Below are 27,717 nucleotides of genomic sequence, written 5' to 3' on the forward strand. Positions count from 1 at the left end.
ACTCATATTAATATTTTGCCCAATTACTTCATCATACTATGAATCGCAATTTCTCAAACATAAATCCATATTCAAAACAACCAAGATCCTCAAAATCGAAATAGTCAAAATTCCACCATATATATATATATATATATATATATATATATATATATATATATATATATATATATATAAATCCCATAATCAGAACAATCCATATTTAATGCATATTAATTCAATCGATAACAAAGTTCACTCATAAGTAGTCCCACACTGCTTGACCCTGAGAGGGTCCAGCCTACTGCGTACTCGTGGTCGAAGTACTTAATTCAGAATACGAGCACGAAATTAATACAAAATGCTTCGAACGAGAATTTTAAGTTAAAACCCTAATTCCCGAGTTTCAAGTAAGCACGAGGAACGAGACGTTCCTAAGGTCCAACTACGTGTTTTGGATGATGGAATCGCCTCGGAAGACGCTCGGTCAACCAAGCGGTCAAACTTTCCAAATTGGGTCAACCGGGCCTACGAGACCCACGACCTCCGTTTTACGATCTGAAAGTTCCTAAGGGTTCCACAAGGTTTAGGATGCACGTCCTGCAAGTTTGGTCTGGATCGGACAGTCAGAACACTCGCGATCGCACGATCAGACGGTTATTGTTTAACACAAACTTTAAGTTATTGAACCGGAACATCCGAGGCTCCGATTCACGATCCACGAATTCCTACATGATCCTAGGGATGTCTAGATCAACACATATTGAAATGAAGTCAATCCAAGGGTCCAAACATATCGAACCCGGATAATGCCTAATATACGATATCCAATCGACGATCAAACGATAACGAAATTCATATCCGAGCATATTGTCGTGCTTGGGATGACATGAGAATTTTTTTAGGACTCTAAGATCAGTCAAAAACTGGCCCACGTGCCGCCCCAAGTGCCGGCAACACGTGGGTGCCAAAATCAATTTTCGGTGATCGGAAAAACTCCAAATTGCTGGTCAAGACTTATACCTACATGAAGAGCACATTGAATGGAGCAACTTTGTTCTTGGATCTACCCCAAAAAGTCACCGGAAGTGGCCGGAATCAGGGGCCGAAACCGGCTAATACTTCCATCGCTTATTTGACCACCAAAACGCAGAATTTAAACCTGAACAACCCAACCAGCAGCTAGATCACATTCAGAGGATGAAAAAGAATACCTAGATCGCAAAATTTGGTCACCGGAAACGTCCGAAACAATTGAAGGAAAAACGGGTCAATTTCGGCCGGATTTTTGCAGAATATGATGGCTGTGCTTGTTGTTGGTAGCAGAGACTGGGTGGGAGTAGAAGAGGGAGAGGAGGCGGTCCTTTTGGGACCAGTGCCGGCACAAGTGACAGCCGGTGATGGCGGTGGGTGGCTCTTTGAGCCACTGGCTGTTCGGAAAAAAAAAACGAGGGAGGGGGGTTCTGTCGCATGAGAGAGAGAGAGAGAGAGAGAGAGAGAGAAATTAGGGTTTTTCAGATTTTAATTAAACCCATTTCGAAATAATTACGGTTGTGCCACTGAGTTTGTTTTGATCATAATTTCTTCGTTACAATCCCGATTCAAGCCCACTACGTGTCTACGGACTCATCTTGGTACGATCTACGTAATAGCACCAATCAAATCCCCCAAATCCTTCCGAATTAGAAAGTGACCAAATTACCCCTACCCCGATGGCAAAATTGTAAATTCATAATTCATGAAATTAATTAAATTCACAAATCATTTTATTTTGGGTCGAGATGTTACACATTTAAGCTCAGATCTGAGCACAAGGCTCAAATAACCACCACTAGGGAAGAGCCACCAACTCCTAAAGGTTTTCCATGTAGCAAATTAGAATTTACATTAAAATCCAATGATCTACTTCTAAATTAACAGTTAATTCCATATTTTAGTTTCATACATAGTAGTTATGACAACTCTTCGATGAAGTAGAATATTAAAGTCAAAAGCAAGTCATGGCCTGTTTACTAATCCGTAATCGGAATAGGATGAATTGAATTGAGGATGAATTGATTAGAGGAGGAGTTGGATTGAGGAGAATTAGATTCCGGATTCCTATTGAAGTTGTTTACTAAACCATATGGATAGAGGAGGGTTAGATTCTGAATTCCTATTGAAGTTTTTTACTAAACAATATGGAATTGGGATAGGAGTGGTACTAATTACAATTACAACAATGTCCTCGTTGTTGGGTTAAAGTATATGGCAAATTTAGAATTTTTTAAAATTGTGTGAGGATATAATGGGTAAAAAAAATGAATTCCTAATGGGTTAGTTCTCCAGGAATTAGAGCACCACCTCCATCCAAGAATTGAATTCCTCCAAAATCAGGAATTCAATTCATAATTTTGTGCGGGCCCCACTTATTTTTTAATTCCTTGATGTAAAGTAAATACATGAATCCTCCAAAATTGGAATTCAATTCCTGATTCGAATTCAAATTCCTGATTAGTAAACATACAATCAATGCAATATCAGTCAATACAATCTATCCTAGGCGAGTTATTGGATATTGAGCCATGACCGTAAGCAAGGCCTAAAATATCGAGAGTTTCTGAAATATCGGTGGTCCAAAAACACAGATATATCGATGGAAATATTGAGGAAATATCGATATCAACAAAAAATTAATAAAAATCACGGAAATTGTGAGAAAAACTTGAAATTTTTTATTGAAACTTTAGAGGATGTTTATATAGTCAATTGTCTATTATTTGATCACAAAAAATTGGAATAAAATGCATGGCATGGTGGGTTTGAGTGATTTAAGTTGATTATGTAGCAACCTGACAAACATTGTGTCTTTAGAAAATATGTAGTAATTAGTAAAAAAATTTAAACACACCATAATTTTTTAGTTATAATAATTTACTATAATATATTACATACGATAAGATATATGAGCTTAACAAAATATATATATATATATATATATATATATATATATATGAGTAACTTAGTACCACATAGAAAGAATTCCTATTAAAGTTAAAACTTAGTATCACATATAATGAACAATATTAAAATTCAATAGTGAATAATAATACAACTCCATAATATATAACAAAAAATAAAATAAAATACAACTCCATAATAAAATAATAAATAACATTAAACATATGCCTAAATTTATCCATAGGGAATTTTTTTTCATATGAAAATTTATCCTAGATAATATTAGCTTGCATAAATTTTAAAGACCATATAAATATTACACGTTGTAGCTTTATTAACAAACTCATCCGCAGCGTGTTGGATAAGGCTCAATAGGTGGATGCGAAATAGAGGGGTTCGAATCCCCTTGTGTGCAAGAGCGTGATTTCTAAATAATTTTAATTTATTTTTCAATTTCATATCGCGATATTATCGATATTAATATCGCGATATGTTGCCCAAATAATACATGAGCGAGTAGGAAATTATCGCCTTTGACATTATCGCGAAAATATCGATATATTGGCGAAATATCGATATTTTAGACTGTGACCGTAAGCGAAACTTAGAACCTACTCATAATCCTTAATAAAAGAATAGTTATTCGGTAAGATCACAAGGAAAGTGAAACATATGCAAATGAAAGTTTCATCAAAATCCGTAAGAAATTCAATCAAAGTATATGTGGAGTTTATGAAAATCAAATAAAATCCATAGATTCCTAGCTACGTATACTTTAAAATCCATTAAAATCTTTTTTTTTATACAACTTATAGTCTAAACTACAAGAGAGAGGGGGTTTCTCATACACACACTATCAAGGTGCCATGGGCATTCGAACATGAGCCCATTGGTCTACAAGTCAAAACCTTTTTCCACTTGGCTAGACTCCATTAGCAAATCCAGGCCCATTTGGGGTGACAACCAAAAGCGCTTATGACAGCGTTTGGCAGAAAAGTTTAGAAGCGCTTTTGGGTCATAGAAGCACTTTTTGGAGAAGCAGCTGCCATGTGCTTCTTCAAGAAGCACTCCCAAATGCTTTTCCAAGAAACACTTCGATTTCTTATGAAAATTTCAACGTCTTTATAATAAAAACGATTTTGGTAGAAGTGCTTATAAGTAGAAGTGCTTCCTAAAGAAGCAGTCTCAAACAAGTCCTAAGATTTTAATTATCCCCTAGTTTTATTCTATGCGTTACATGTTTAGTTATTAGGTAGTTTTTAATTAGAGTGCTACTAAACAAACCCTAAAATTAACTGAGTACACCCTATGATCTAAGTACACCCTAATATTTAAATCAAAATATAAAATTAACTAAGTACACCCTATTTAATTACCAAAAATACCCCGGATACACCCTAAGGGCCTGTTTGGTATTCAACTTGAATCCAACTTTTTAAACTCAAAAACAGAATTTGAGTCCAAAACAAAGAAAACCTGTTTGGTAGCCCTGTTTTTAAAAACTTAAACTAAAAAACAACTAAAAACCACCCCAACTATTAAAAACAAAAAATATCTGTTTTTTCAGTTTTTTTCTAACAACCCACAAGTTCACAAATTTTTAAGATTTGAAAACAGTTTTCAAGTTGCATACCAAACAAGTTTTTGAGAAAAATCAAAAATTTTGAGTTCCCTATTTGAATAGGATACCAAACGCCCCCTAATCCACTCTATCACACAACAGCAAACCCATTCGAATCTGGTAACAGCATTCATCAAGGTCAAGTGGCATACTAAATTATTCCGATATCATGGCTGAGAAGCTTTGATTCAAAGGCAGCAGAAAGCCCCCTTGTTTTCTCTTTGATTGCCATGTGGTTCTTTAATATTGAATAAATGATGTTTATCGGGTCTTAGATTAGAACGGACAAAAACAAAGATAAAAAGTTCAATTTAGGGATGCATGTATCGTGATGACCTTGTTGGGATACCCCTAGGAAATCCTATCTTTGTATGATTAGTGTGTCTGGCTTTTTCTCCTTCAACCACTAAATGGGCCTTCCTCAGTTTTATCTTTTAATTTTCCTTATATTTGAATTCTCTCTGCACTCAACCGCATAATGGAATAGGGTTTCTATCTATTTTTCCCAGTTAAGCAGATTCTTCAACTCAAATCCCAAAAGTTTCAATCTTTATTTTCTTAGTTTTCACCCAAATTGAATTGAGTTTCTTCAATTTTTTAGAATTTCAATACACAATTACCGAATTCTAGTTTCAATTCCAAGTAAGCACGTATGAACTCGCTTGGTATTTGGAGGTTTTTTAATCTTTTTATTATCAATAAAAGGAATAACAGAGTTTTTGGAGTAGGTTTTTCGTTTATGTTTGATTAGAGTTGAATATGGTGAGTAGGGTGTACTTATTAAAATTACATTTATTTCATAATTCAAAATATCCTTTTTGGTAATTTTATATTAGGATAAATTAGTAATTCAATAAATAGTTTGATAGTAGGGTTCATTTAACACCATTCTTTTAATTATCTATAATAAATTTTAATTAGTGTCTTAATTTATTTATAACTCTTATCTTTTCCTATTTTCATGTAAGTGGAGCAGTGGAGTAGTGTTTCACCTGTTATTAGTTGGCTGCTTAGTGGCCTATATTTTCTCATTATTAGTTGTAATTATCACCGATTTAAGGTGAGGAGTTGATGGAATAAATTAATAGATATTTATAAAAATACCCAATCCTAGACATGTATTTATAAAAATACCCAAGCACTATTTAAACATAGAAACATACCCAAAATTGGTTTTGGGTATGTGTGTAATGATGGATTTTGGGTATGTTTATAAATGGGTTTTGAGTGTGTGTAATGATGAGTTTTGGGTATGTTTATAAAGTGTTTTGGGTGTTGGGTATTTTTATAATTTCAGCCCCCATTTTGGGTATTTTAGTGAAACTCCCATAAATTAAAGGAGCATAAAATTATTCAGAAAGTAACGTAAATTATTTTAAAGGTCAAGGGTTCCTCCATAAATCCCAATTAAAGAGGTCAAGGGTTCCTCCATAAGCCCAATCCCACAATTCCATAGTTTTTATCTCTTGTTCGTATGATTATGCTTCCCCTTACACATTATACATATTTTATGCTTTCGCTATGTGTACTTTTAAATCCACCAATAAAGTGTGAAAATGTGTAGAAATGTCCCATATTGAAAAGTTGAGAAACCTAGCAATGACTTATAAGTAAGGACTAAAATATCGATAATATTGATGAAATATTGAAGGTATTATTGTTTTTTCGGGTCTAGGATATTTTAGAATAGGGTTAATTACACTTTAGTACCCTGTGGTTACATCCTTAAGACATGTTAATTCCTATTGTTTCAATTTTAACAATCACATACCTTAGTCTTTTAAATTTGTTACAATGTGGTTCCGCCGTTAAGGTTTCTGTCAAATCTCTCCGTCAATTGCCTACGTGGCACTGTGGGTCCCACATGATTTATTTTTTAAAATTTAAATTGATTAAAATATGATTAAAATATTAAAAACCAAAAAATAAATAAAAATTCTCTCTCTCTCTCTCTCTCTCTCTCTCTCTCTCTCTCTCTCTCCAACCACCACCACGAACCCAGAACCCACAAAACCCATCCCCCCTACGATTTTCTTCTTCCCTCCACCCCCTGCGATTTTCGTTATGTATGGGAACCACCGACCGCCATTGGTGTGCGGACTCAAGGCGGCTCTCCATTTTCATCAGGGTCTGAGATACCAACCTTTTTAAGCTTCCTTTGTTTCCTCTTCAATTCCAAAACCCAATCAACCATCTTCATCCAAAGCCCACATTTTTAGTCCCAAGAGGAACTCGCCTAATGGTTTCAGCCAAGAAAAAACCTTTACTTTTACCAACCTTTGATTTGTTGAAACTAAGTAACAGTAATTAATGCTTTTATTTGTTCTTATTTTTGTACTGGAATGGATTGGTGGGTAGTTGGCTCCTACTGGGATCAGAACAGAGGAGGTAAGAGTTAATTTTGTTTACCTGTTTTGGGGTTTGATCGATTGGAATTGGAATTAAAAGTGTGCCTTTGGTTTTCTGGTTTTTTGGGTGAGGGAATAATGGTGGGCTTGAAATTGTGGGTACTGGGAGAGAGAGAGAGAGAGAGTTGTGGTGAGGGGAGGGGTGGCTTGTTGTAGGGAGGGTGGGGGATGCGAGGGAGAGGTGGCTTGGTGGAAGTCGGGGCTGTGGGGAGGGAAGGGGGTCGCTGGTTTTGAGTCAGTGGGTCCCAATATTTTTTTTTTCTCTTTTTCAACTTTTTCCCAAAAAATAATATTTTATTCATATTTTAATCAATTTAAATTAAAATAAATAAATCATGTGGGACCCACAGTGCCACATAGGCAATTAACGGAAAGATCTAACAGAAACTCTAACGGCTGAACCACATTGTAACAGAAATCCTAACGGCGGAACCACAGTGCCATGTCTTAAGGGTATAAGCACAGGGTACTAAACTGTAATTAGCCTTTAGAATATATCCATACACATATCGTATAAGTATCAATAATATCGACAATAATATTGGAAAATATCGATGTCGATAATTTCTCTCATATTTCAACAACATTTGGCCAAAATATCGCCATAATATCGAGATGATGAAGACTAAAAAATTTGAAGAGTTATTTACACTAACATCCCGTGAGGTTTCTTGTGTTTTCACAAAACCCCCTCAGGTCTCAAAAATTAAACGAACACCCACTGAGGTTTCTATTTGTTTTCATAAAAACCCCTTTCGTTGATTGTTTGACCAAAAATTGATGGTTTCATTGGAAAAAAAATAATTATGCAAATGACAAAATTAAGCTCAATGAAGTTATGAAGTATGCAATCTAATCTCAAAGGCCAACTTTGTCATTTGGAGAATTTTTTTGGGTATAAAATCATCAATCTTTGGATTAAAAATCAATGAAAATGAGTTTTGTGAAAACAATTTAAAACCTCACGGGGTGTTCTTTTAATTCCTAAAACTTTAAGGAGTTTTGTAAAAAAGCCGAAAACTTCTAGGGGGTGTTAGTGTAAATAACTCAAATTTGAACCTATAGGAACTCTATGTGGTACTAAGTCACTCATGTATCTTACCACGCAATGTATAATGTGTAAATATTGTAGTAAATCAATATAAATAAATGATTATGGTGTGTTTAATATTCTTTCATTAATTACCACATATTTTCTGCACTCGCAGTGTTTGTTAGTTCGCTATATAATCAAGTTAAATCAATTAAACCCATCATGCAATGCATTTCCTTCCAATGTTTTGTGATAAAGTATTAGATAATTGACTAAATAAACATTCTCCAAAATTTCAAGAAAAATTTCCAAGTTTTTCTTACAATTTCCGTGGTTTTTATTCAATTTTTATCGATATCGATAATATCCCGATATTTCCATCGAATTTTCTGTGTTTTTAGACTACCGATATTTCTCAAACCATCGATATTTTAGACCTTAAACAAAGAACGCAGAACGCATAAGACAGAAGTTGAGAGGGAAAGAGGGACCAGAGGGTTACGTTATGGAACTTGGATTGGTGGTGGGGCCTAGGGGTTTGGGCTGAAATAAATTCTTTTTCCGAAATTTTATTTATTTTTAGATTAAATTGTTCGTAAAAATAAATCACGATAAGATAAGATAAAATCAACTAAAAAAAGAATTAACCCCTTTATATAGTAAGAAAGCTCTTAGGAGATGTGCAATGAACCAAACCAAAAAATAGTAACAACATCAATTCTGTGGGATACCCAACTTCCAAATTTGAACCATATTCACACTATGGCAGGGATTTTATATTAAATGAGCCAGAGTTGTCCTCACCAAATATGCCAAGTGGGCAAAAACCCTCCCAAACCCCTAAAACACGTTTTCAAGCACACCAATTGCTTGTTTAGCAAGCATCCACAATTCGCACGTGACCCACGGCCTCACAGCCTATAATTAGTTAATAAACTATACACAGTCTCCTACACAAAGCGGGAAAGGAAAGATATTGGGCATTTGAGAGCTTCCTTCCTCTACTGCGACTCTGCCGAGGCCTTTTTCCAGACCCTCTCGCAGCTTTTCCTCTCAACCAATACTTACGCTGGCGATTACAGCAGAGGCCAAAAGGTACACAAATCCCTCCCTCTCTGGCTTCTTCTTCCCTATGGTTCATGGGTTTGGTGTTTTTTTCAATTTTTTTTAAAGAATTTTTCTACTGCGGCTTATATTTGGGTTTTAATTTGTCTCTGTTTGGTGAAATTTTCTGGGGTCTTCTGGGTGATGATACTTTGAATTGGTTATGCATGTGTGAATATATGTGCTGGATTTGTTGAATTTGGGGTTTTTCTTTTTGGCATTTTAACAGTGAAGATATCGTCCTTCAATGAAGTGTTGTGGTGCGTTGGTGTTGGGGCTTTATTGTGGCGGCTTAAGTTTCTGTCAGAATTAATTTCATTAGCGGCTTAGTTAAGTTTTATTTGTTTTTGGGTAAAAGAAATTGTTGTAATGTTGTCCAAGAGTTTGGAGAAATCACTAAGTTATTAATGTACCTTTCCCTTAGGCTTTTGGCAAAATTCTACATTACTGAAGGTTGAAACATCAATACGTAGTTTAGTAACAATTCCAATTTTTTTGAATTTTTCTTTTGGTTTTTAAAATCAGAGAGAGAAAAAATTGTCAAAGTCACAGTACCCGTTTGGTAATTTTTCAATTCTATAATAGAATGGGGAGAGGAAGAAGAAGAGAGCGAGAGAGCAAAATTGAGAGAGTATCGAGATAGATCTGTTCAACTTAAAAGAATTTTTTTTTTTAAAAACAAAGCACTGGTTATTATGCAGTTTTAAAACAGCTCCCGGCCTTTGGCTAAATTGGTAAACGTCTGTGGATACCTGTAATATAATATAGTTAAAAAGCTGTTGATGAATTCCTACCTTTTTTAAGAATTATGTAATGTGGTATCAGAAAGTTACCGATTATCCATATAACAATTAAATGATGCAAAAAAGCTAATTACATCGCCACTGCTGGACACTATTTTAAACCAATAGGTGGAGTTCCCCCCTCTTTATATGAGAGTTCAATTTGGGGCTAGAGAAATTGCAGTTCTGGAATCCCTTTAATAAAGAATTATGTATATCTAAGAAGTTTGTTTCCAATGTAGTTTAACCAGTCTTTTAGGCCTTACAATCTTTATTATTTGCTTTCGTATTGAAAGCAGACTTGAGTTACATGATGCTGTGTGTTCTGTCCTCAAGCATGTCTACAAGTTTGTGATTCTTTTATTTGAACAAATCTGCCCTAGTAGTACAGAATCATGATAAATACAATATATAATTAATAAAGGGAAGTCCTAGTTAATGTCTCCGCCACATTCATAGTGTAACTTCCCCTTCTCCCTACTGAGTGGTGCATATCATGAAAGGGGATGGGAGTTTGCCATGATTTATGTGATGTAGCCTTTTATGAGTATCATTTGATTGACTGGGATGCAAGTGGTTTTGTTTAGATCTGTTTTCAAAGTTTAGTCATTGACTCACTGGGGATGCTTCCTCTGGATTCCTTTTGTTGGCTTTATGAAATCGACAAGGAAAAAATTGTAATTGTCCACAAGATACAAGCACATGTATTCACTGTACGATAAGTAACATGCAGGTTGTCATTAGGGTGGAGGTTTTTCTGAACCTGTTTTCGGTCCTTACTGTTTATATATCTACCGTCACTATTTGTTCTTTTAAATGTGACCTACGAATTCCCTTGTCCTGTTTATAGTTACTGATTATTAAAGGCCTGTTCAAGCTAAAACTCGATATGGAGCCCGTCGATTGGAGAACTCAATTTCCTGCAGATTCTCGAGAAAGAGTTGTAAATAAGATGTAAGTTGAATAGCATTAATCATATCAAAACACTGTTTGAATTCCACCTTAAGGATTTTTCTTCTTTGATTACTTAAATATTCTCTTGGCATTACAATTTTGGATTTGTACAATACTTTGTGTCATTACAATTTTGGATGTACATTGTGGGTACTGCCTTAATATGTGCTTAATTACTTAATAAATAAATAATAATAATTTAGACATGCTAAGCTTTATGATAATTCTATTTAGGCTGAGCTTGGGTGAGCATCAGCATGACTAATTGTTTTGCAGTATTTAACTTTTCTTCTGAATGAGTTATGAATTTTGCCAGCCAAGATTTTGAGCCTCTCATAGATTTGAATGTTTATATATTACAATACCATTCTTTGACTAAGCCATTTTGATTGTTTACTAAAACTATTACATTGAACTCTTCTTGAGCTTACATGGCCAGTAACTTTCTGACTGCGGAAAAATTTCTCATGCAGTATGAATACCTTAAAGAAGCGTTTTCCATCTTCTGACTCGGAAAAATGTATATCTGAAATCAAGAATATTGCTCTAAAGTTCGAGGAAAAGATTTATATGGTTGCCAGAAACCAGGTACATTAGGTTATGAGATGCCTTTCTTCTCAAGCACATATTTCTATTCTTTTCCTCAGCCTTGCTGCTCTTGAAACTCAACAGCCTCCTTTTAGCAGATAAATCATTGCAGTTCGCTAATGCCTTTATTTATTTATTTATGCTTATTTAAAACGAAAGAGTGTAAATTTGTTTTCTATGACAGTATGAAATAAACATTTCTTTTTTAATTTAGAAAGAATATGTAATGAAGATAATGTCAAGGTTGGAGGCAATGGTTCCTTCGTCATCAAAGTCAAACCCTCCCTATTCTGGTCTAAACACCTCGAATCCAGGTAAGACATCAATTTGAAAAATTAAGTTATTGAGTTTTGCATTATGCATAAGAAAAGATTTAGGCTTTTATTTTTTCTACAAGGAGATGATTTTGGCACTCTTGATATCACCTCCCACACTCCTGTACTCTCTCTCACAAGAGGAGTGCATGAGGGTATTTTAGGGTGATTTTGGAGTGCCAAAATCATCACCCTTTCTTAAATCTGGAACAGTGTCAAAATATTATGCAATTTTAGCTTATTCTGTTGTTTTATATATCTTTGTTGGATACATAACATATGGTATTATATGTTCCCTAGCTAAATTCTATTTGATATTTTTGTTTTTTGTTTTTCAGTCATGAAACAGAAAATTATTATTAGGTTTTTTTTTTTTGGGAAAAAACTGGGAACTGTTTTTTATATCTTTGGTGGCTACAAATTCAAATACTGGTATCACTGGGTTGAAGAGTAATATTGGCGTATATTTCTTGTATCCTTCACCTATATTCCAATTACGTCATCTTGCTATTTCGATCTTTATTTTTCAATAACATCTTATGGCACTCCATCCCCAAGGTGGTAATCAAGGCCAATCAATTGCTGTTCAATCCAGAGATCATTCTCAAGCACGGGAACAACATTCATTGCCTAATGTTCCAAATACCATTGCATCTGGTGGATTTTCTTCTAACATAGCATCTGCACGGTCGACTGTCAGTGTTTCAGCTCGGGTTCCCTTGCCAAACAGTGCTACTGAAAATGCCAACTCGCAGAAGTCAGTAGGAAATTTATCAGGGCAAGGGGCACCTATCAATGTTTCCGCCAATAATGTGAGACAGGAGCAAGGGAGACAACATTCACCCCACATTGGTACTCAGCAGAACCATGAGCAACTAAATCATCATCTTGGTATTCAGGTCAAGCAGGAAAACATCTCACCGTCATGTATAGCCCAGCAAAAACAACTACAGCAGTACCACCAGCAGCAGCAGCAGAAACTCTTAAAACCTGCTCAGAAACAGACCTCTCAACAATCTGTCATGCAAACTCCTGCCATACGACCTTCTGAAACACATGTTGCTCCACTTTCTGATCTTCGGCAGGATCAGATGTCTTCTTTCGAGCAGACAACACGCTCTGTGATTAAGAATCATCCTCACACAGCATCTAGGCAAATACACCAATCACAAGAGACTCCTGATATTCATCAAAATGTATCATCAAGACCAGATAATCTAGTAATGCAATCACAAAAGCAACCACATTTGATAGGTACTCCTGGCTTGCAGCAGCAACAGACTAGGTTACCAGGCCAACCAAATAATGTACAACAATGGCTTCAGGTACAAAAAATGAATCTTCCAAGTGCACATCATGAACAATTGGCAGAAAGAAACAATATTTCTGTACTGCAACAAAGCTCGCAGCTCCTTGGAACACAATGTGCTAGCTCAGGCATGCGCCAATGCAATTTTAAAATGCAGGAGGAAACCCAACACACTGCTTCAGCTCTTCTGCCAAATCAAGGTCAACGGTCACAACCGCAGTCTCTCGAGAGGCAACTGAACTCTCAATCACAGCCAGATAAGATGCGACAGCTGCCAAATCCAACAGAACAAGATCAGCAGCAAACATATCAAACATCAGGTAAAACTGTAAAACCAAATCATGTAATTTGGCAGAAAAAATAGATTTGTTAGATAAAAGAAAATAAGTAGAAACACATTCCTAGATACATTATTGTTATATTATTGAGTTTCTAATTATTACGGATGTGTGGGGAACCTCTAAATTGTTGCTGGCTGGTCCTTAATTCAACCAAAAGGCAAATGTCATAAATGTTGAAAAGCCTGACTGCCTTTTTTCTCATCATTATGTTGGTTGGTTTTATTATCTGTTGATTGACATGACTTTCTCTTTATTATCAAGCCTGGTTGCCTCTTTCCTCTTGCAGCTTATTTGGATTCTCATATCTATTAGCAGTGAAATTATATTTTTCTCTGATTGATGATTAGTTATATTATAAGTCATCACACCCAAGCTTCTGGGTATTCGTAGTTGTTGCAATACTATTGTGAAACTTTTGACTCCTCCATTAACAAACTACAAAATCTCTACGACTATATTAGCTAGCTTCTAGGAATAAATATCTGCAGTAAAGATATGTTATATATGTACCTTTTTTAAACTGGAAGCCATTGCCATTTTCTGGAATTATGTAGAAGTTGGATTTTCACCTTGATTATTAGTTTGTACCAAAAGAGGCTCACTTCTTAGGGCATCTATTCATCTCGGCCAGAATGAATTTTTAATTGAAAAAAAATTTGTAGAATTAAATACAACCCTCACTTTTATTTGCACAGTCATCCTATCAAATCTACTTTCAATTGACTTGTGCTTGCATATTTTGTATAATTTTACAGGAACAGTAACGTCCACATCTGAGAAAAGGATTTCATTTGTAGACAACTGGCAAGAGGATACCTACAGGAAGGTACTCTCTCTCTGTCTCTGTCTATGTCAGTCTATGTCTGTCTATGTCTGTCTATCTCTCTCTCTCGTTTGATTGCTTATGTTTTATTCTTAACCTTTTTTTATGCGAATTTATGCTGACTGTCTATTACTCTATTCTAAATGTTATTTGGGTACTGTTGTGCTGCTGCAAGTTGTAAGAATAGTTGATTACTTAATATGAAATATTAGTCAGATAGGATTTGTTAGTCTAAGCCAAGTTCCTGCATTTTATTACTATATTAGCTTGTACTTTGTTTATGTTTGTATTTTATTTAAATATCTTGAGTCAGGTGGACTTTGGTACTTTCTCTAATTGTTTGATATAGGCCACAATTGTGGGCTATGCATCTTATTTTAATAGTAGTCCACTCTAGCTTAGACAATGGACTTAATTGATTGACTGAGAGATTTATTTATTTACCTTTTTTTTTTGGTGGAAACCTCTGTAGGGAGAATTTATTAAAAGAAAGAAAAGAACAAAGAGGGAGGAAATAGACTTCATATTGTAGTTAAAAATTGACTGATTATCCTAGAGAAGACAGTAATACACAAGCAATAATAAAGTCGTGTCAAATTATGACAAACTCCGTGATTAAAGTTATAATGAACTACGCCATTAAATGCAATTAGAGTGTAGGTTGGAAAAATAATTATTCTTGGATGTTAAATTTGCATCCAATCACTGTGTGGCTTGATGCATAATTCTAGTGGAGGCATAAGCATCCTCTTACACATGGAAAAGTTAGCAGAACTCAAACATAAATGATTTAAGTTGTTGAACTTTGGTATAACTAACTGGTTTCATTTTGGTGAATTGGAAAGTGGGGTTTTATGCATTTCATTTAAACTGTTCCTTGGTCGAATTGGAGCATTTTTTGTCTGACATTTTCAATTCATTACTAAATTATTTTTGAGTAACCAACTTGTTATGACTCACAATTGTGCAGAAACCGAAAATAAAAATTTTATGCTCTCGGCTTTCCACCTAAATTCTTTTCTTCATGAAATAGGGTTTATTTTTCCCTGCATGAAATAAATGGAGGCTGTCTACTTTTTCTTTATGAATACACTTCCTTTGTTGGTGGTGGAGAGAAGCCGTAGGTTCTATGGAGATATAGATTGTTAGCAATTATTTGGTCGATAGTAGAAAGAAATAACAGGAATTTTGAGTAGTCGGAGGGGCATCACTTTTGGGGTTCAATTTCCCCTGCAACCTGTGACAGCCCCTTTTTTCCTTTTTGAACATGTATTGGGTAGCTGCTGTTTCCTCATCTGACTGTAGATTGAGAGCTGTTTTGTTTCATTCTTTTTTTTTCTTTTTTTTTCATTTCATCTTTTCTTGTTTCGTGCCCTGCTTTTGTAGGCAGAAGCTAGGATCTTTTGCAGACTGCTGGTCCACTTGGGTTGTGTTCGATACTCATTAGTGTACATTACATATTTCCTATCAGGAAAAATATTAATAGCCAAATTTCAGCCTTCTTTCTTACACAACTGTTGACTTATTTATCTGATTGTTAGTTTTCTAGATCATATGGCATCATATGCAAAATCTTCTCATCCTGATAATGTGTGTATGTGTGTGTGTGTGTGTTTGTGTTGTCATAATTTTTGTGTGCAGATAAAATTACTATCTACCTATGGTTGCATAGGGCAATTTTATTTAAGAATTATATCTGTGACTGAATACTTTTAAAAAAATGTTATTTTGCAGGTTGAAAGTTTAAAAAGCAAGTTTTTAACACCTCTGAGTGATATGCTTCAAAAAGTAACATATACAATCGAGCAGGTAAGTTACTGCTTCACTTCTTCAAGTTTTCTACCTTATCTATCCAACACAAGAACTAACGCTTTTTCAGCTTATATTTTAAATTTTATACATGACTAATTTCTATTATTGTTTTTAAAAATCTCTGAATTTTCTCCAGTTCAATTCTGTCTCTCAACAGACAGAAAGGGTCAGTATTGAGAGATATAAAGCATTGAAGAATAGATTGAGGGAGATCATTTTGCATCTAAATGTGCCCAAAAGCAAAATTACACCTTCTTACAAGGAGAATCTGGGTTCAATGGAGAGGCAAATTCTGCTTATTCTTCACACATATGGAAGGGCAAAGCCTGTTCCCTCACTGCAGCATGGACAACTTTCTTCTGATGTGCACTCTACGCGTCAAATGGTGCAACTTCATTCTCAAACTCCTCAAGTTCATTCACACCAAGACGAAAGGAAGCTACCATTGCAGTCAGTGAACTTGCAGTGTTCTGCAACAAGCAATGTGACAAACTTGGTGAACAGTTCTAGGTCTCCAGCTGAGCATCCAACCCTGAAACATGACATGGTGCATTTGAGAAAGAATTTGACTGAGAAATATTCAGGACAAGCAAATTCGTTGACCGCAGTGCAGCTGGTTGCCTTAGGATCCTCAAAAATCCCTACAGGCAGTCCTCAAAAACCTAGGGTTCAGACCTTGTCACAAATGCCCATACATGAAACCCAGTCTAATTTAAATGCTCTTGATTCTAGCTGTAGTACACTTAAAGATATGCACCTCAAATTACCTAAAGAAGAGCCGGCTGTACAGACTCAAAACCCAAAGCAAGAACTTCGAAGGCACATGATCACGGAGCAACTAGTGCAACAACAGAAAATGCTGCACCAGCATCATGAGCCGGTAAAGCTGCAGTCTGGAGCTTCATTTCCTCCCGCTGTGCCCAAAATTCTTGGTTCTTCCTGTCAAGAAATTCCTCAGTACTCTTCTCAGATTGACAAGAAAAATCTGCTGATACCCCTTACAAAAGCTAGAACGACTTTGTATCCCGCAAACTCCCCCTCTATTAAAATTTCTTCTTTGGTTCCTTTGGTTGCATCATCTAGGACAGGAGATTCTGAGAAACCTATTTCTGATACTTCATCCCTTTCAAATGCTGGGAGTACTGGAGATCCACAAGTAAATGGTGCACAATCTCCATCGCCCTTTGTCATCAGCACTCCTGGGATGTCTATGTCACCCTTGCTTGAAGAGTCCACTAATGGCATTCATCGTAACACTTCAACAATAATTTCTGATGAGTTGACTGCTTCTGAGCAGCCTATTCAGCGCTTAACTAAAGTGGTTAGTTTGATTTGTTGCAACTTCCTCTTTGATTGTTCTAGAATATTGGACTTACCGCTTAACATGGAAATTTATTATCCTTGTCCCATTGCAGGTGAACTTGATGTCATCTAAAACACTAAGTGCCGCTGTTTTGGACATTGGTTCCATAGTGTGTACAACTGATAGAATATCAGGACCAGAAACCGATGGGGGATCTATAGGTTCGTTTGGTAAAGATTTTGTGGAAATGACCAATTCTCATTTGCTAAAGAGGTATTTAACCTGGCAAGATAACACCTTTCCAACAAGGAAAATTAAACGCTGCAGAAGTACAGTGCCAATGCATGTTGTTGATAGCTTACCGGAGTTTAGTGATAAGGAGAAATTTGACTTGGATTCAACTGCAATATCTTACATCAGAAGGCCTAGGATTGAGGTATGTTGCTGGTTTGATAGGATCTTTTAATTTCTTCTAGCTAATAATCATATCTAATGATAGCACTCTCTCATGGATGCTGCCTGCAACAGAGCATCAGTGCAGTTGAAAAACTACCATCATTGTGATCCTTTTGGTTTTAATGGTTTGCTCATTTTTCTTGCCATTACCATCTGATATAAAAAGAAGGTCCTCTATCTCTTGTCTGCTACACAATGACCCAAATACTTTTTTTCTTCCAGTTTCTTTCTTTTATTTTCAACAACTGCCTGGTATGAAAGGGACTCTTCAAGTCATATCTCACATTTCTATTTGCATTGAGAGGATCTTTCTGAAACGTATTTCAGTATTCATTCATTGGTTTATTATAGTAACCCATAGCTTAACCTACATAATTTCATAAAAAGATTAAATAGACCGTATTTGGTCTATTCTATGAATTTGTGGAATTACTGTAGGTTATCTTAAAGAGTAATTAATTTGTGGTTACTTTTCCATGAAACTGATTTCAGCATCATTTACAGAGTTTTAATGACTTTGTGATTGCTTCTTTATAATACTAGAATTAATTAATTAGTTTTTCCCTAGAACAACTATCTAATAGGTAATAAGTTATGCATATAGAGAACATATTAGGGAAGTCTCAATTCCAGAAACATTAATAGAAGAGAGGAAAATGAGACAATCTGTAGGCAATCTGATGTGCATGGGATTTGGAGTCAGTATCTAAAGCTCAATTGCATATCTTCCACCTTGATAAAAAACCAGCAGGATATTATCATTATAGAACTTTGCTTTTAATGCCACAATACATGAATTATGTTTTGCTCAAGAAAATATTTTGCTGTTTAGTTGACAAAAGAATTTCATGTTTATTTCAAGTTCAGAAATTCCCTTGTTTAGGGATCCTCGTTCTCTACATTTATGAACCATTTTCTGTAATTTTTTATAAAATTTAGATTCTAACATTGTTCTGTTATCCGTGTTTGTTTGAAATGTATATTAGATATTTAAAAAAATAATATTTTGTAAAATATCTATGTCGGTTCTCCTCATTATTGGTATAATATAATATCCCTATATTCATGCTAGGAAAGCTGTATTATCCCTGTACCAGATGGTACAATTTGAAACTGGTTAATATTTCCTTTAGGCAGAGAAAGTCAATTATTGTTCCTAATTCTAATTATTTGATGTTGACTTTGAGTTGTACTGTGGTATCCTTTTCTGGTAAGCTTTTGTACATCTCTTAAAGTAAGACCCCATAGGGTTGAATTGGGATTACAAAAATATATATATAATATTATATTTTATACACATACGAAACTTAGCTGCCTTCTCAAAACTTTGGGTCATAGTATTTCTCCATGTCCTTACTGTTATGATTAATGCATCACATGTTGCAGGTGAATCAAACCCTCTTAGAAGAAATTACAGTAATCAACCACCAACTAATAGACACAGTACTGGATATCAGTGATGAAGACACCCCTCCAACAGTAGCCTCAGCCCCAATTAAAGTTGGTGAAGGAACCGTCGTCAGGTGCTCCTTCATTGCTGTGGCCATCAGTCCAAGTCTGAAGTCAGAGCAGGTTTCAGCTCATATTGTTTTACACATTAGTCCAAATGTGATCAGAAACCACATGTCTGACTTTTCGATTCCTGTATTAACTTTGTGTTCAATGTCTATGTAGCTTCCAATCCAGCCTTTACGATTGCTTGTTCCTGCAAATTATCCGTTGTGCTCCCCCATATTTCTAGACAAGTTGAGAGTGGACATCAGGTGAGACAATGAGCCTATACTTTTGTCTTTATTTGCTGTTTGTTTTATACATCATGCTACAACCTGAAGCAACTGTCATCTTTCTTCCCTTTCCCAAAAAAATTATGTTTTTTTCTTTTCACAAAGCACAACAACTAGCTGGCACAACACTTGTCACATTTCCTTCCTCACACATCTTCATAATGAGCCTTGCACAAGATGCACCACTGGAGGGACAGCCACATAAGAGGTCTCCTCCTTTGGATTTGATCGTCAGCAGTCATCCTTCCATGTTCGACTGCCACCAACCATGCCAAATCTGCACATCTGGAGGCGTTTTGGCTATATTACTGCCGAAATATTTAAAATATGAGCTGACAGAAAATGTGCCTGACTTACCTAGGAGTGACTTCCTTACATCCTCTCTACTAATGTAAAGTCCCAGCCCTTTCAATGCTTTCAAAAAACCTGCCTGTTCCCCAGCTTCCTCATCCCTTGGATTCTTTCTAAAGCCAAAATCCCAGCTGAAAGGAAAGTTGTTATTCATTGCTGTACTTGCAACTGCTGCACTAAGGCTACAGGATAGATATAGAGCTGAGGGAATTCCCTATTAAAAGGTCTTCCTCCTCCCAAACATCTTTGCCGAAATCCTATTCTCTCCTCATGTCTTACCAAGCTCACAATTTTTGATGAAATCCTCATAGCCAATACTAATCTCTTTCCAAGCGCACCTACTAAATTCCCTCACCAATGTTTGGCATCCCACACATTTTTCGGCGACCAATACCTGCTTCTTATCACCACAATGCCACAATGCCTCCATCATCAATATGCAATTACATTTTCCATGAATCAGATTACTTTCTTCTTTTATACATAATGATGATGGAAATCATGACAAAGAGTGAACTCACTCTTGAAAATACGGAAGTGAAACTTCTCTTTTCTTTTTCTTTTTTTCTTTTTTGACAAAAGGTTCCTTAGGTTGTCGCTATAAACTTATAGTGGTTATTTGTCTCTGCAGAGAGGAGTGCTCTTATTAATTTAGGCCTTGGGCTTTTAAATGATGCATATTTGTCCGAGATTTTCACTGTTTTTGTGCCACATAGTCAATTATGAAGATTTATGCCAGATTTTATAAAATCGTATTATCAACTTAATTCATTGCCGTGCTTTTCATCTGACCACCCTTGCAAATGATGATTAATTACCAGTATAGTTACTATTTGTCCTCTTGGCCTAATGAACTTGTCCCCCTTGTTGCTCTGGCAGTGATGAGCTAGAAGATCTTTCAGCAAAGGTGAAGTCAAAACTCAATATCTCTCTCCGGAGCTTGACGGAACCTTTGTCCCTTGGGGAGATAGCCAGGACATGGGATGTTTGCGCCCGAGCGGCTATCTCTGAATATGCACAGCAGCTTGGGGGAGGAAGCTTTAGTTCTAAGTGTGGAACGTGGGAAGACTGTCTTAGTGCTGCTTGAATCATTTTTGCATGTACAGTGCCTGCCTGTTCAGAAGTTCCTCTTAATATGCAGCATGCTCTATGGAAGATACAGTCTGTGGTATATAGTCTGCTGATTGTATAGATTTGGATGACAATTGGACCCTTTGAAAACAAAATTTTTGTTTGATGTACAAAAGTTTTGGATATTAAGAGCTTGTGTAGTAATTTTCTTTCTTTTGGTTCCGATGTGTTTTCCTTCTTTCTCTTTAATTAAAACAAATGGGAAAAAAAAAAACAACAAAAAAATTCTTACAAAATATGAACCAGATCCCCTACAAGGCTATAACTTATGTAAGTGTTGCTGAATATATCACATTTTAAATGTTCGACCATCGAAAAGAAATCTGCGATAAGGAAAGGACTGCCCCTGCATCTTTAAATGTTTAATTTAGGTCCAATCATCGTCTAAAATTTCAATAATATCAACGAAATATCTAGGATATTATTGTTTTTTCGAGTCAAGGATATTTTGGAACATATGTGCACACATATCGTATAAATATTGATAATATCGGAAAATATCGACGTCGATAAATTCCCTCACACTTCAGCAATATTTGGCCAAAGTATCGCTATAATATCAATAATATTGAGATGATGAAGATAATAAAAAATTTGAAGAGTTATTTACACTAACACCCCCTGAGGTTTCTTGTGTTTTCACAAAACCCCCTCATGTCTCAAAAATTACGGGAACAACCCTTGAGGTTTCACAAAACCCCTTTTCGTTGATTGTTTGTCTAGAAATTGATGATTTCTTTGAAAAAAAAATTTATGCAAATGACAAAATTAACCTCAATGAAGTATATGCAATCTAATCTCAAAGGTCAACTTTGTCATTTGGATAATTTTTTGGGTATAAAATCATCAATCTTTGGATAAAAAATAAATGAAAATGAATTTTGTGAAAACAATTTATAACCTCATGGGGTGTTCTTGTAATTTCTAAAACCTCAAGGAGTTTTGTGGAAAAGCCGAAAACCTCAAGAGGTTTTACATAACTCAAATTTGAACCTTATAGAAACTCTATGTGGTACTAAGTCACTCATTACCATGCAATGCATAAAGTGTAAAATATTGTAGTAAATCATTATAAATAAATGATTATGGTTTGTTTAATTTTCTTTCATTAATCACTACATATTTTCTACACTCATAGTGTTTGTTAGCTCGCTATATAATTAACTTAAATAAGTTCAACCCATCATGCAATGCACTTCCTTCCAAGTTTTTGTGATAAAGTAATAGATAATTAACTAAATAAACATCCTCCAAAGTTTCAAGAAATTTTTTCAAGTTTTTCTTACAATTTCCATGGCTTTTATTCAATTTTTATCTATATCGATAATATCTCGATATTTCCATCAAAATTTTCATGTTTTTTTTTAATAAAATCATCAATCTTTGGATGATTTTTCATTAGTATAGTTAAGACATAGAATTTGAATTTAACTATTAATTTATCATTTTCATTCAAACTAATATGTTGAAGAGTTTTTGAAGTCCACTCTTATTCCTAGTTTGGCTTAGCACCAAATGGAAAGCACAAATCCTGCCACTTATTACAAGGAATATTACGTTTACAAGGACTTTGAATTGGTATGCAGATAATATCAACCAAATATCAAACACTTGCATATATGATTTTTATAGCATAGAGATTAATGCATACACAGTGAAAACTAGTTGTTACTTGAGTAACGTAGTATCAAAAACAGATATTATTTCCTAAATTGTATTAAAATATTTATTATTGTAAACCTGAAATTAATATGTATGTACATCAACTTAATTTTGCCATCCAACTCTGAAGTACAAGTGTATAATGGAGCATTCTTTGAGGATAAACTTTCTTATTTAGGGTTAGAATTTTTTTAAATTGAGTCTATTAAATCCTTTTTTTTTTTTTTATAAATAGAATAAGCGATAATTTTTATTGAAAATCCATGCTTTCTTAAAGAAAATAGTCGATTATCGGTTGTTAGAAAATGGAAGAATATGCTATAGAAATAATCTAAGTATTTTTTCTTCTAAACTCTAGCATGAGACGTAAACCGTATTACCATAGTACCACAGGTGTAAAAAGAGTTGAGTTTTTATATGAGATGTCAATCAATCAATGCATCGAGTTTTAAAGTAGCTTATACTAAATTTTTAAGGGATTGAGACCAAACTAGAGGGGCTAACGTGGGCGTGAGGGCGCTTGATGATCATGCATGAGCGTGGGGTTGACGTAGACGACGGGCGGGTGGCGGGGATAGGACTCCATGAGCTAGATGATGACGGGGATGTTGTAGGTGACGCTGTGAAACGACATGGGGATGATGTCGTCGGCCTGGAGGAGGTTGACGGAATGACCGTCGTTGTGGGTGAACGTCGCCGAGGGGTAGGCAGCGGTGAGAGAGACGAGGTGATTGCGGATGTGCCATTTGGTATCTTAGGCGTAAAGGAGGAAAGAGCGGCCGCACTGCGAGAGGACTGAGCTCAGGAATTGCTGAATCAGTTGTAGGTTCGCTAGGGTTTGACCAGTCGGTGGAACCATCGCTATTCGGGTCGAGAAAATGGAGATTTCAGATTGAGAGAGAGAGAGAGAGAGAGAGAGAGAGAGAGAGAGGATTTTGATTGTTGAATTGAAATTGGGGGATTGGTTTGTTTGTTCTCTTTGCTTCGAGGAGAAGGGCGTGTGAGCATGCCGTGTAGAGTTGAGACTAGCATGTGAGCGTGCTATGTTGAGTTGAGACTGGCGTGTGAGCATGTTGCTGACTTCCCCCTTTCAAAATTGGTGCCCAACGTCTCTGAACGCTCAAAAAATTTCTCTGGACAACCAAGCGATTCTTACTTGTTTTTTTAATTTTTTAAATACAAATGGCATTATACTTTAATTTAAGGGCTTCTTAGATCTAGGTCCACAACGATTAGCTATCATTGGGTTTAGTCCTCGCGGTTTTAGTTTTAGATGCAGGTCCTTTTACATTTATTACTTTTTTGTTGTGTCAATTTTACCCTTTGAGGTAAATAAGGAAAACACATTGAAAATCTAAAATTAATACATTATTTCCTTGTAATTGAATTCCATAATTTAAATTTTGAATTCTTTCCTTCATAATATTCCTAATATATGGACAAAATACAATTTAATCAATACAAAGTAAAGACCCACAAATTATACCAATACAAGCACCCACAACACAAGTCAATTAATAACCTTTTTTTTTTTGTTAAAGGAATATGTTACCTATAATTTAGATATATATATGAAGAAAAATATATCAAAAAATGTATTACGTACCTATGTCTCCGGTATACTATACATAAAAGAACAACTAAAAAGAACAAAATAACTGAACCTGATTAAAAGTTGAGCATATATTCAACATAAAATAATAATAATAAGATTACCTCATTAAGAGTTGTTGGATGAGGAAAGAAATATAATATTGGCTAATTATCTCATTAAGGTAAGTAATCGAAGATAATGGGCAAGGGTAAATTGGATAAGGAAAGAAATATAATATTGGCTAATTATCTCATTAAGGTAAGTAATCTAAGATAATGGGCAATATTGGAACAAAAAATGATTTTAAATATATAAAATAAAAAGATTACATCAGACAATATTCAAAAAGGAATGTAATCCTATGTGGCACAAAAGTCAAAGGACTTGTATCAAAGTCACCAAATCCGAGGATTAAACCCAACTTCTAGATGAGAATTTGGATCTATATCAACTTTTCTATTAATTTAATCTACATTATCGAAGGGGATTCAAACTTTGATGCAAAGTAACATTATACTTTAATTTAATCTAAATTATCGAATGTGATTTGAACTCCGATGCAGAGTGGGGATTAGATCCACTTTAATCAACTTGGCTAAACTCATATATGTGATTTTTACTTTTTGAGAAGCAATTTGTTGAGTGTCCATGGTTAACAATGTTGAAGCAGACTCACAAAGTGACAGGATTTATACTAAATTCTCAAGGATCAATGGGATAGATTTACACTTGTTTCAAAAAAAACATGCAGCAAGTTTATGTCTAAAGAATAAACGTACACATACAAGTCAGCAAGTTGCAAAAAAAAGCATGCCTTACAGTTTACCAGGTTGGTGATAACTTTGCATTTTCAATTTAGCTCGGAAGCTTAGCAAAATCCAACAAGTTTTGGTGACGGCATTCTTTGGCATCGGTTTCCATAGTAGCACCCAAATGTTCCTCTAATGCTCGGCCAATGTTCCTCTAATGCTGGGCCAATGTTTATTTTAAAACTTATGTTTCAGTCACCCAAATGTTTTTCTAGGGGCCATGAATTCAGAAAAGAACCTTCTTCAAATCCATATCTGGGCCGCCAATGTCTCCTTCCCTTTAACTAACTGTTGGTTTGTTCTCAACTGTCAAAACCCAACGGCCTTCCATTTTCACACACTGACTGACACTACAGCAATGGAGCCATCGCCACCACCATCCAAATCCAAGAGCACCGCCACTCCGACACCGCCGCCACTCCTCCGCCGCTTAGTAACTCTCGACACGACGCTCTCCCAACGTCTCCATGTCCTCGCCAAACCTTTCCTTCCCCACTTCATCCTCCTCCTCCTCGAAATTTCCGCCGACTTCCGCTTCTTCTTTCCCCTCTCCCTCTCCCTCCTCCTCGCCCCAACCCTAACCCTAACCCCATCCCCAATCCAAATCCCGGGCCTAGGCGCAAGCCAACAAGAAGTGTGGGGAAGGTATATTCAATTCTTAGCCAAAACAAAAAACAATAATAAATTCGATCCCGCTCTCCATACAGAAAAATACTGTTTCTTGTAGAAGTAAAATACGGCAAACAAAACCATACTCCAATAGCTCATTTTGTATCCTGGAGACTTCCTGCATGTGTTAAAGCTTGTTAATTACCAGACCTCAAAGCAAAAATTACTTCAATTTTCTTCCATGTCAAATGATTCTCACTCCTGGTTGAAACTTGAAAGCATCTCTACAAAAAATTGGTCATCCTGCCAAAGAGAAACATTAAAACAAATATGTAAAAGAGATAGTCACCATAATTGATAATAAATGGAAATAGTAGAAGTTACCTGTATAGAAAAGAAGTAAAGAGGGAGGATCAGCGAAATTGGAGTAGCCTCTTACCAGTTTTATGTATATGAAAATGCTATGTATGGGGTTTGATTACTCAAGATACCTAGTATCTATCTTGCTATTTGTAGACTTTCCTGCCTCCCAATGATTATAGGGTTTGTCTCGCGGCCCCACACAAACTAGCAATCATAACCAAACATAACCCAATAAAAGGTAGAATGGAGAGAAGAACATGGTAGATGTGCTCTAATGCCAACTTAAAAATACAATAGCATACTCCTATATATATTTCTACAAGGCTGAAACAGAAAAAGAGAGGCAAACAAAGACTGTTCCCAGTAAAAATAACAAAACGAGAGAGAAAAACTAATAATAATGAAATTCATGATTAATAGATAAGAAGTTTCAGTAAAGAAAAAGTGGCCAAAATTTTCTTAATGCTTACCTTCACCATAGCAGGACTCATAAGAAACTTGGCTCCTGCTATCATTGCCCTTTTGGCATCCTCAACATTTAGTACAGTTCCTACCTGCAGGGCACATAGCACATTCAGAATAACTAATTTTTAACGGATTCAATTTATGAGGACCTGTACTTCACCCTTCTTGTAATATGGAATTAGAATGTTGAATGCCAATCAAAAACACCTTTATATAAAATTTATTTCAGATTGGTTACTTGGAGAAATTTGAAAGAGAAGCTATTAAGGGTTTTCTAGTAATATTCCAAGATTTCCTAGCTTGAACATTTATTCTACAAGGTATTTCATATAGCATCCATGGAATCGACAGTGTATGGCTCTTCTTTCACATTGAACCAATATTTATGTTAAAAATTGCAGACACAGCACATCTGCAAATATTACTTATAAGCTTTAATGCATTCTGTGTCAAACACCATGACTTAGAGCCCACAAGAAAATGACAAAAAATGTCAAGATATTGAGGAGGAAAAAGATGATTACCCCTAGGACTCTTTGTAGGATGGTCATGTACTAGCTGCTGTAGAACCTGTGCAGGAAGGGGAAAAAAGAGCATAAGCTCTCAATCTAAGTTATCATTTTTAATAGGAAACGGGAAAGTTCGAAAGTTTAAACAACCTCAGACACACCTGGGGTCGACATCACAATCTCCAGCTACATATGAAGAAATATAAAAATATTAGAAACCCATCACTGGTGATCCAAAATGAAAGTAAACTACTGCACTGTAGATCTCCTAAAAAACGCAAACATGCACCAAAAATTTCATGTACAAGGATTGCGCTTCCTTGGCAGTTAGTCACTTTTTTTCGGGTAAAATGTGGTACTTATTGTCAGCTTAGCAAGAGAAATAGAAGAAAAGGAAACGCAATTGAAAATAAATGTGGGTTATCTCCTTAGAATGAGAAAGACAACCATTATGTATCAACCAACATATTGATGCTTACAAAACTAACCTCAATCCGGTATAAGAAAACCCTAACACTTGGAAAAACAGGAAAATGCAGCAGATATTTCTTGCCACCATATGAAGTTGTAACCCAACTTCCAAAATGCAAGGCACCTTAGGCTTGGCAAGAATTTAAAAACCACGAGGGACACCTGATTCAAATACTTGGGGATATGCCAAGTTGGGCTAGTA

At 35.6% G+C, this 27,717-nt stretch overlaps 1 protein-coding gene across 2 annotated transcripts; it reads left to right on the forward strand.

The window, feature by feature from the left end:
- Positions 1-8,922: 8,922 nt before the first annotated feature.
- On the forward strand, positions 8,923-21,195 carry LOC110770638 (mediator of RNA polymerase II transcription subunit 15a-like). 2 transcript variants are annotated; one of them, XM_021974829.2, is made up of 12 exons: positions 8,923-9,076; positions 10,718-10,821; positions 11,295-11,409; positions 11,624-11,723; positions 12,282-13,352; positions 14,129-14,199; positions 15,931-16,005; positions 16,145-17,329; positions 17,424-17,747; positions 19,154-19,339; positions 19,442-19,530; positions 20,782-21,195. In XM_021974829.2, the coding sequence occupies exons 2-12, from the start codon at positions 10,757-10,759 to the stop codon at positions 20,987-20,989; spliced, it is 3,489 nt and encodes a 1,162-aa protein (XP_021830521.2). In that variant the 5' UTR covers positions 8,923-9,076; positions 10,718-10,756; the 3' UTR covers positions 20,990-21,195. The 2 variants fall into 2 exon arrangements, with proteins under 2 accessions (XP_021830521.2, XP_088105520.1); XM_088249394.1 differs by lacking the exons at positions 8,923-9,076; positions 10,718-10,821 and having other exon boundaries at positions 11,628-11,723.
- Positions 21,196-27,717: the final 6,522 nt, after the last annotated feature.

The sequence above is a fragment of the Prunus avium genome, chromosome 2, assembly GCF_965620075.1.
Source record: "Prunus avium chromosome 2, drPruAviu1.hap1.1, whole genome shotgun sequence".
NCBI lineage: Eukaryota > Viridiplantae > Streptophyta > Magnoliopsida > Rosales > Rosaceae > Prunus > Prunus avium.

Bases quoted from the DNA above. Each gene is read 5' to 3' on its own strand.
- LOC110770638 (XM_021974829.2), top strand. From the start codon at position 10,757: ATGGAGCCCGTCGATTGGAGAACTCAATTTCCTGCAGATTCTCGAGAA. The intron at 14,200-15,930 runs GTACTCTCTCTC...GTTATTTTGCAG, and splicing joins AAGAGGATACCTACAGGAAG to GTTGAAAGTTTAAAAAGCAA. The intron at 17,330-17,423 runs GTTAGTTTGATT...GTCCCATTGCAG, and splicing joins TTCAGCGCTTAACTAAAGTG to GTGAACTTGATGTCATCTAA.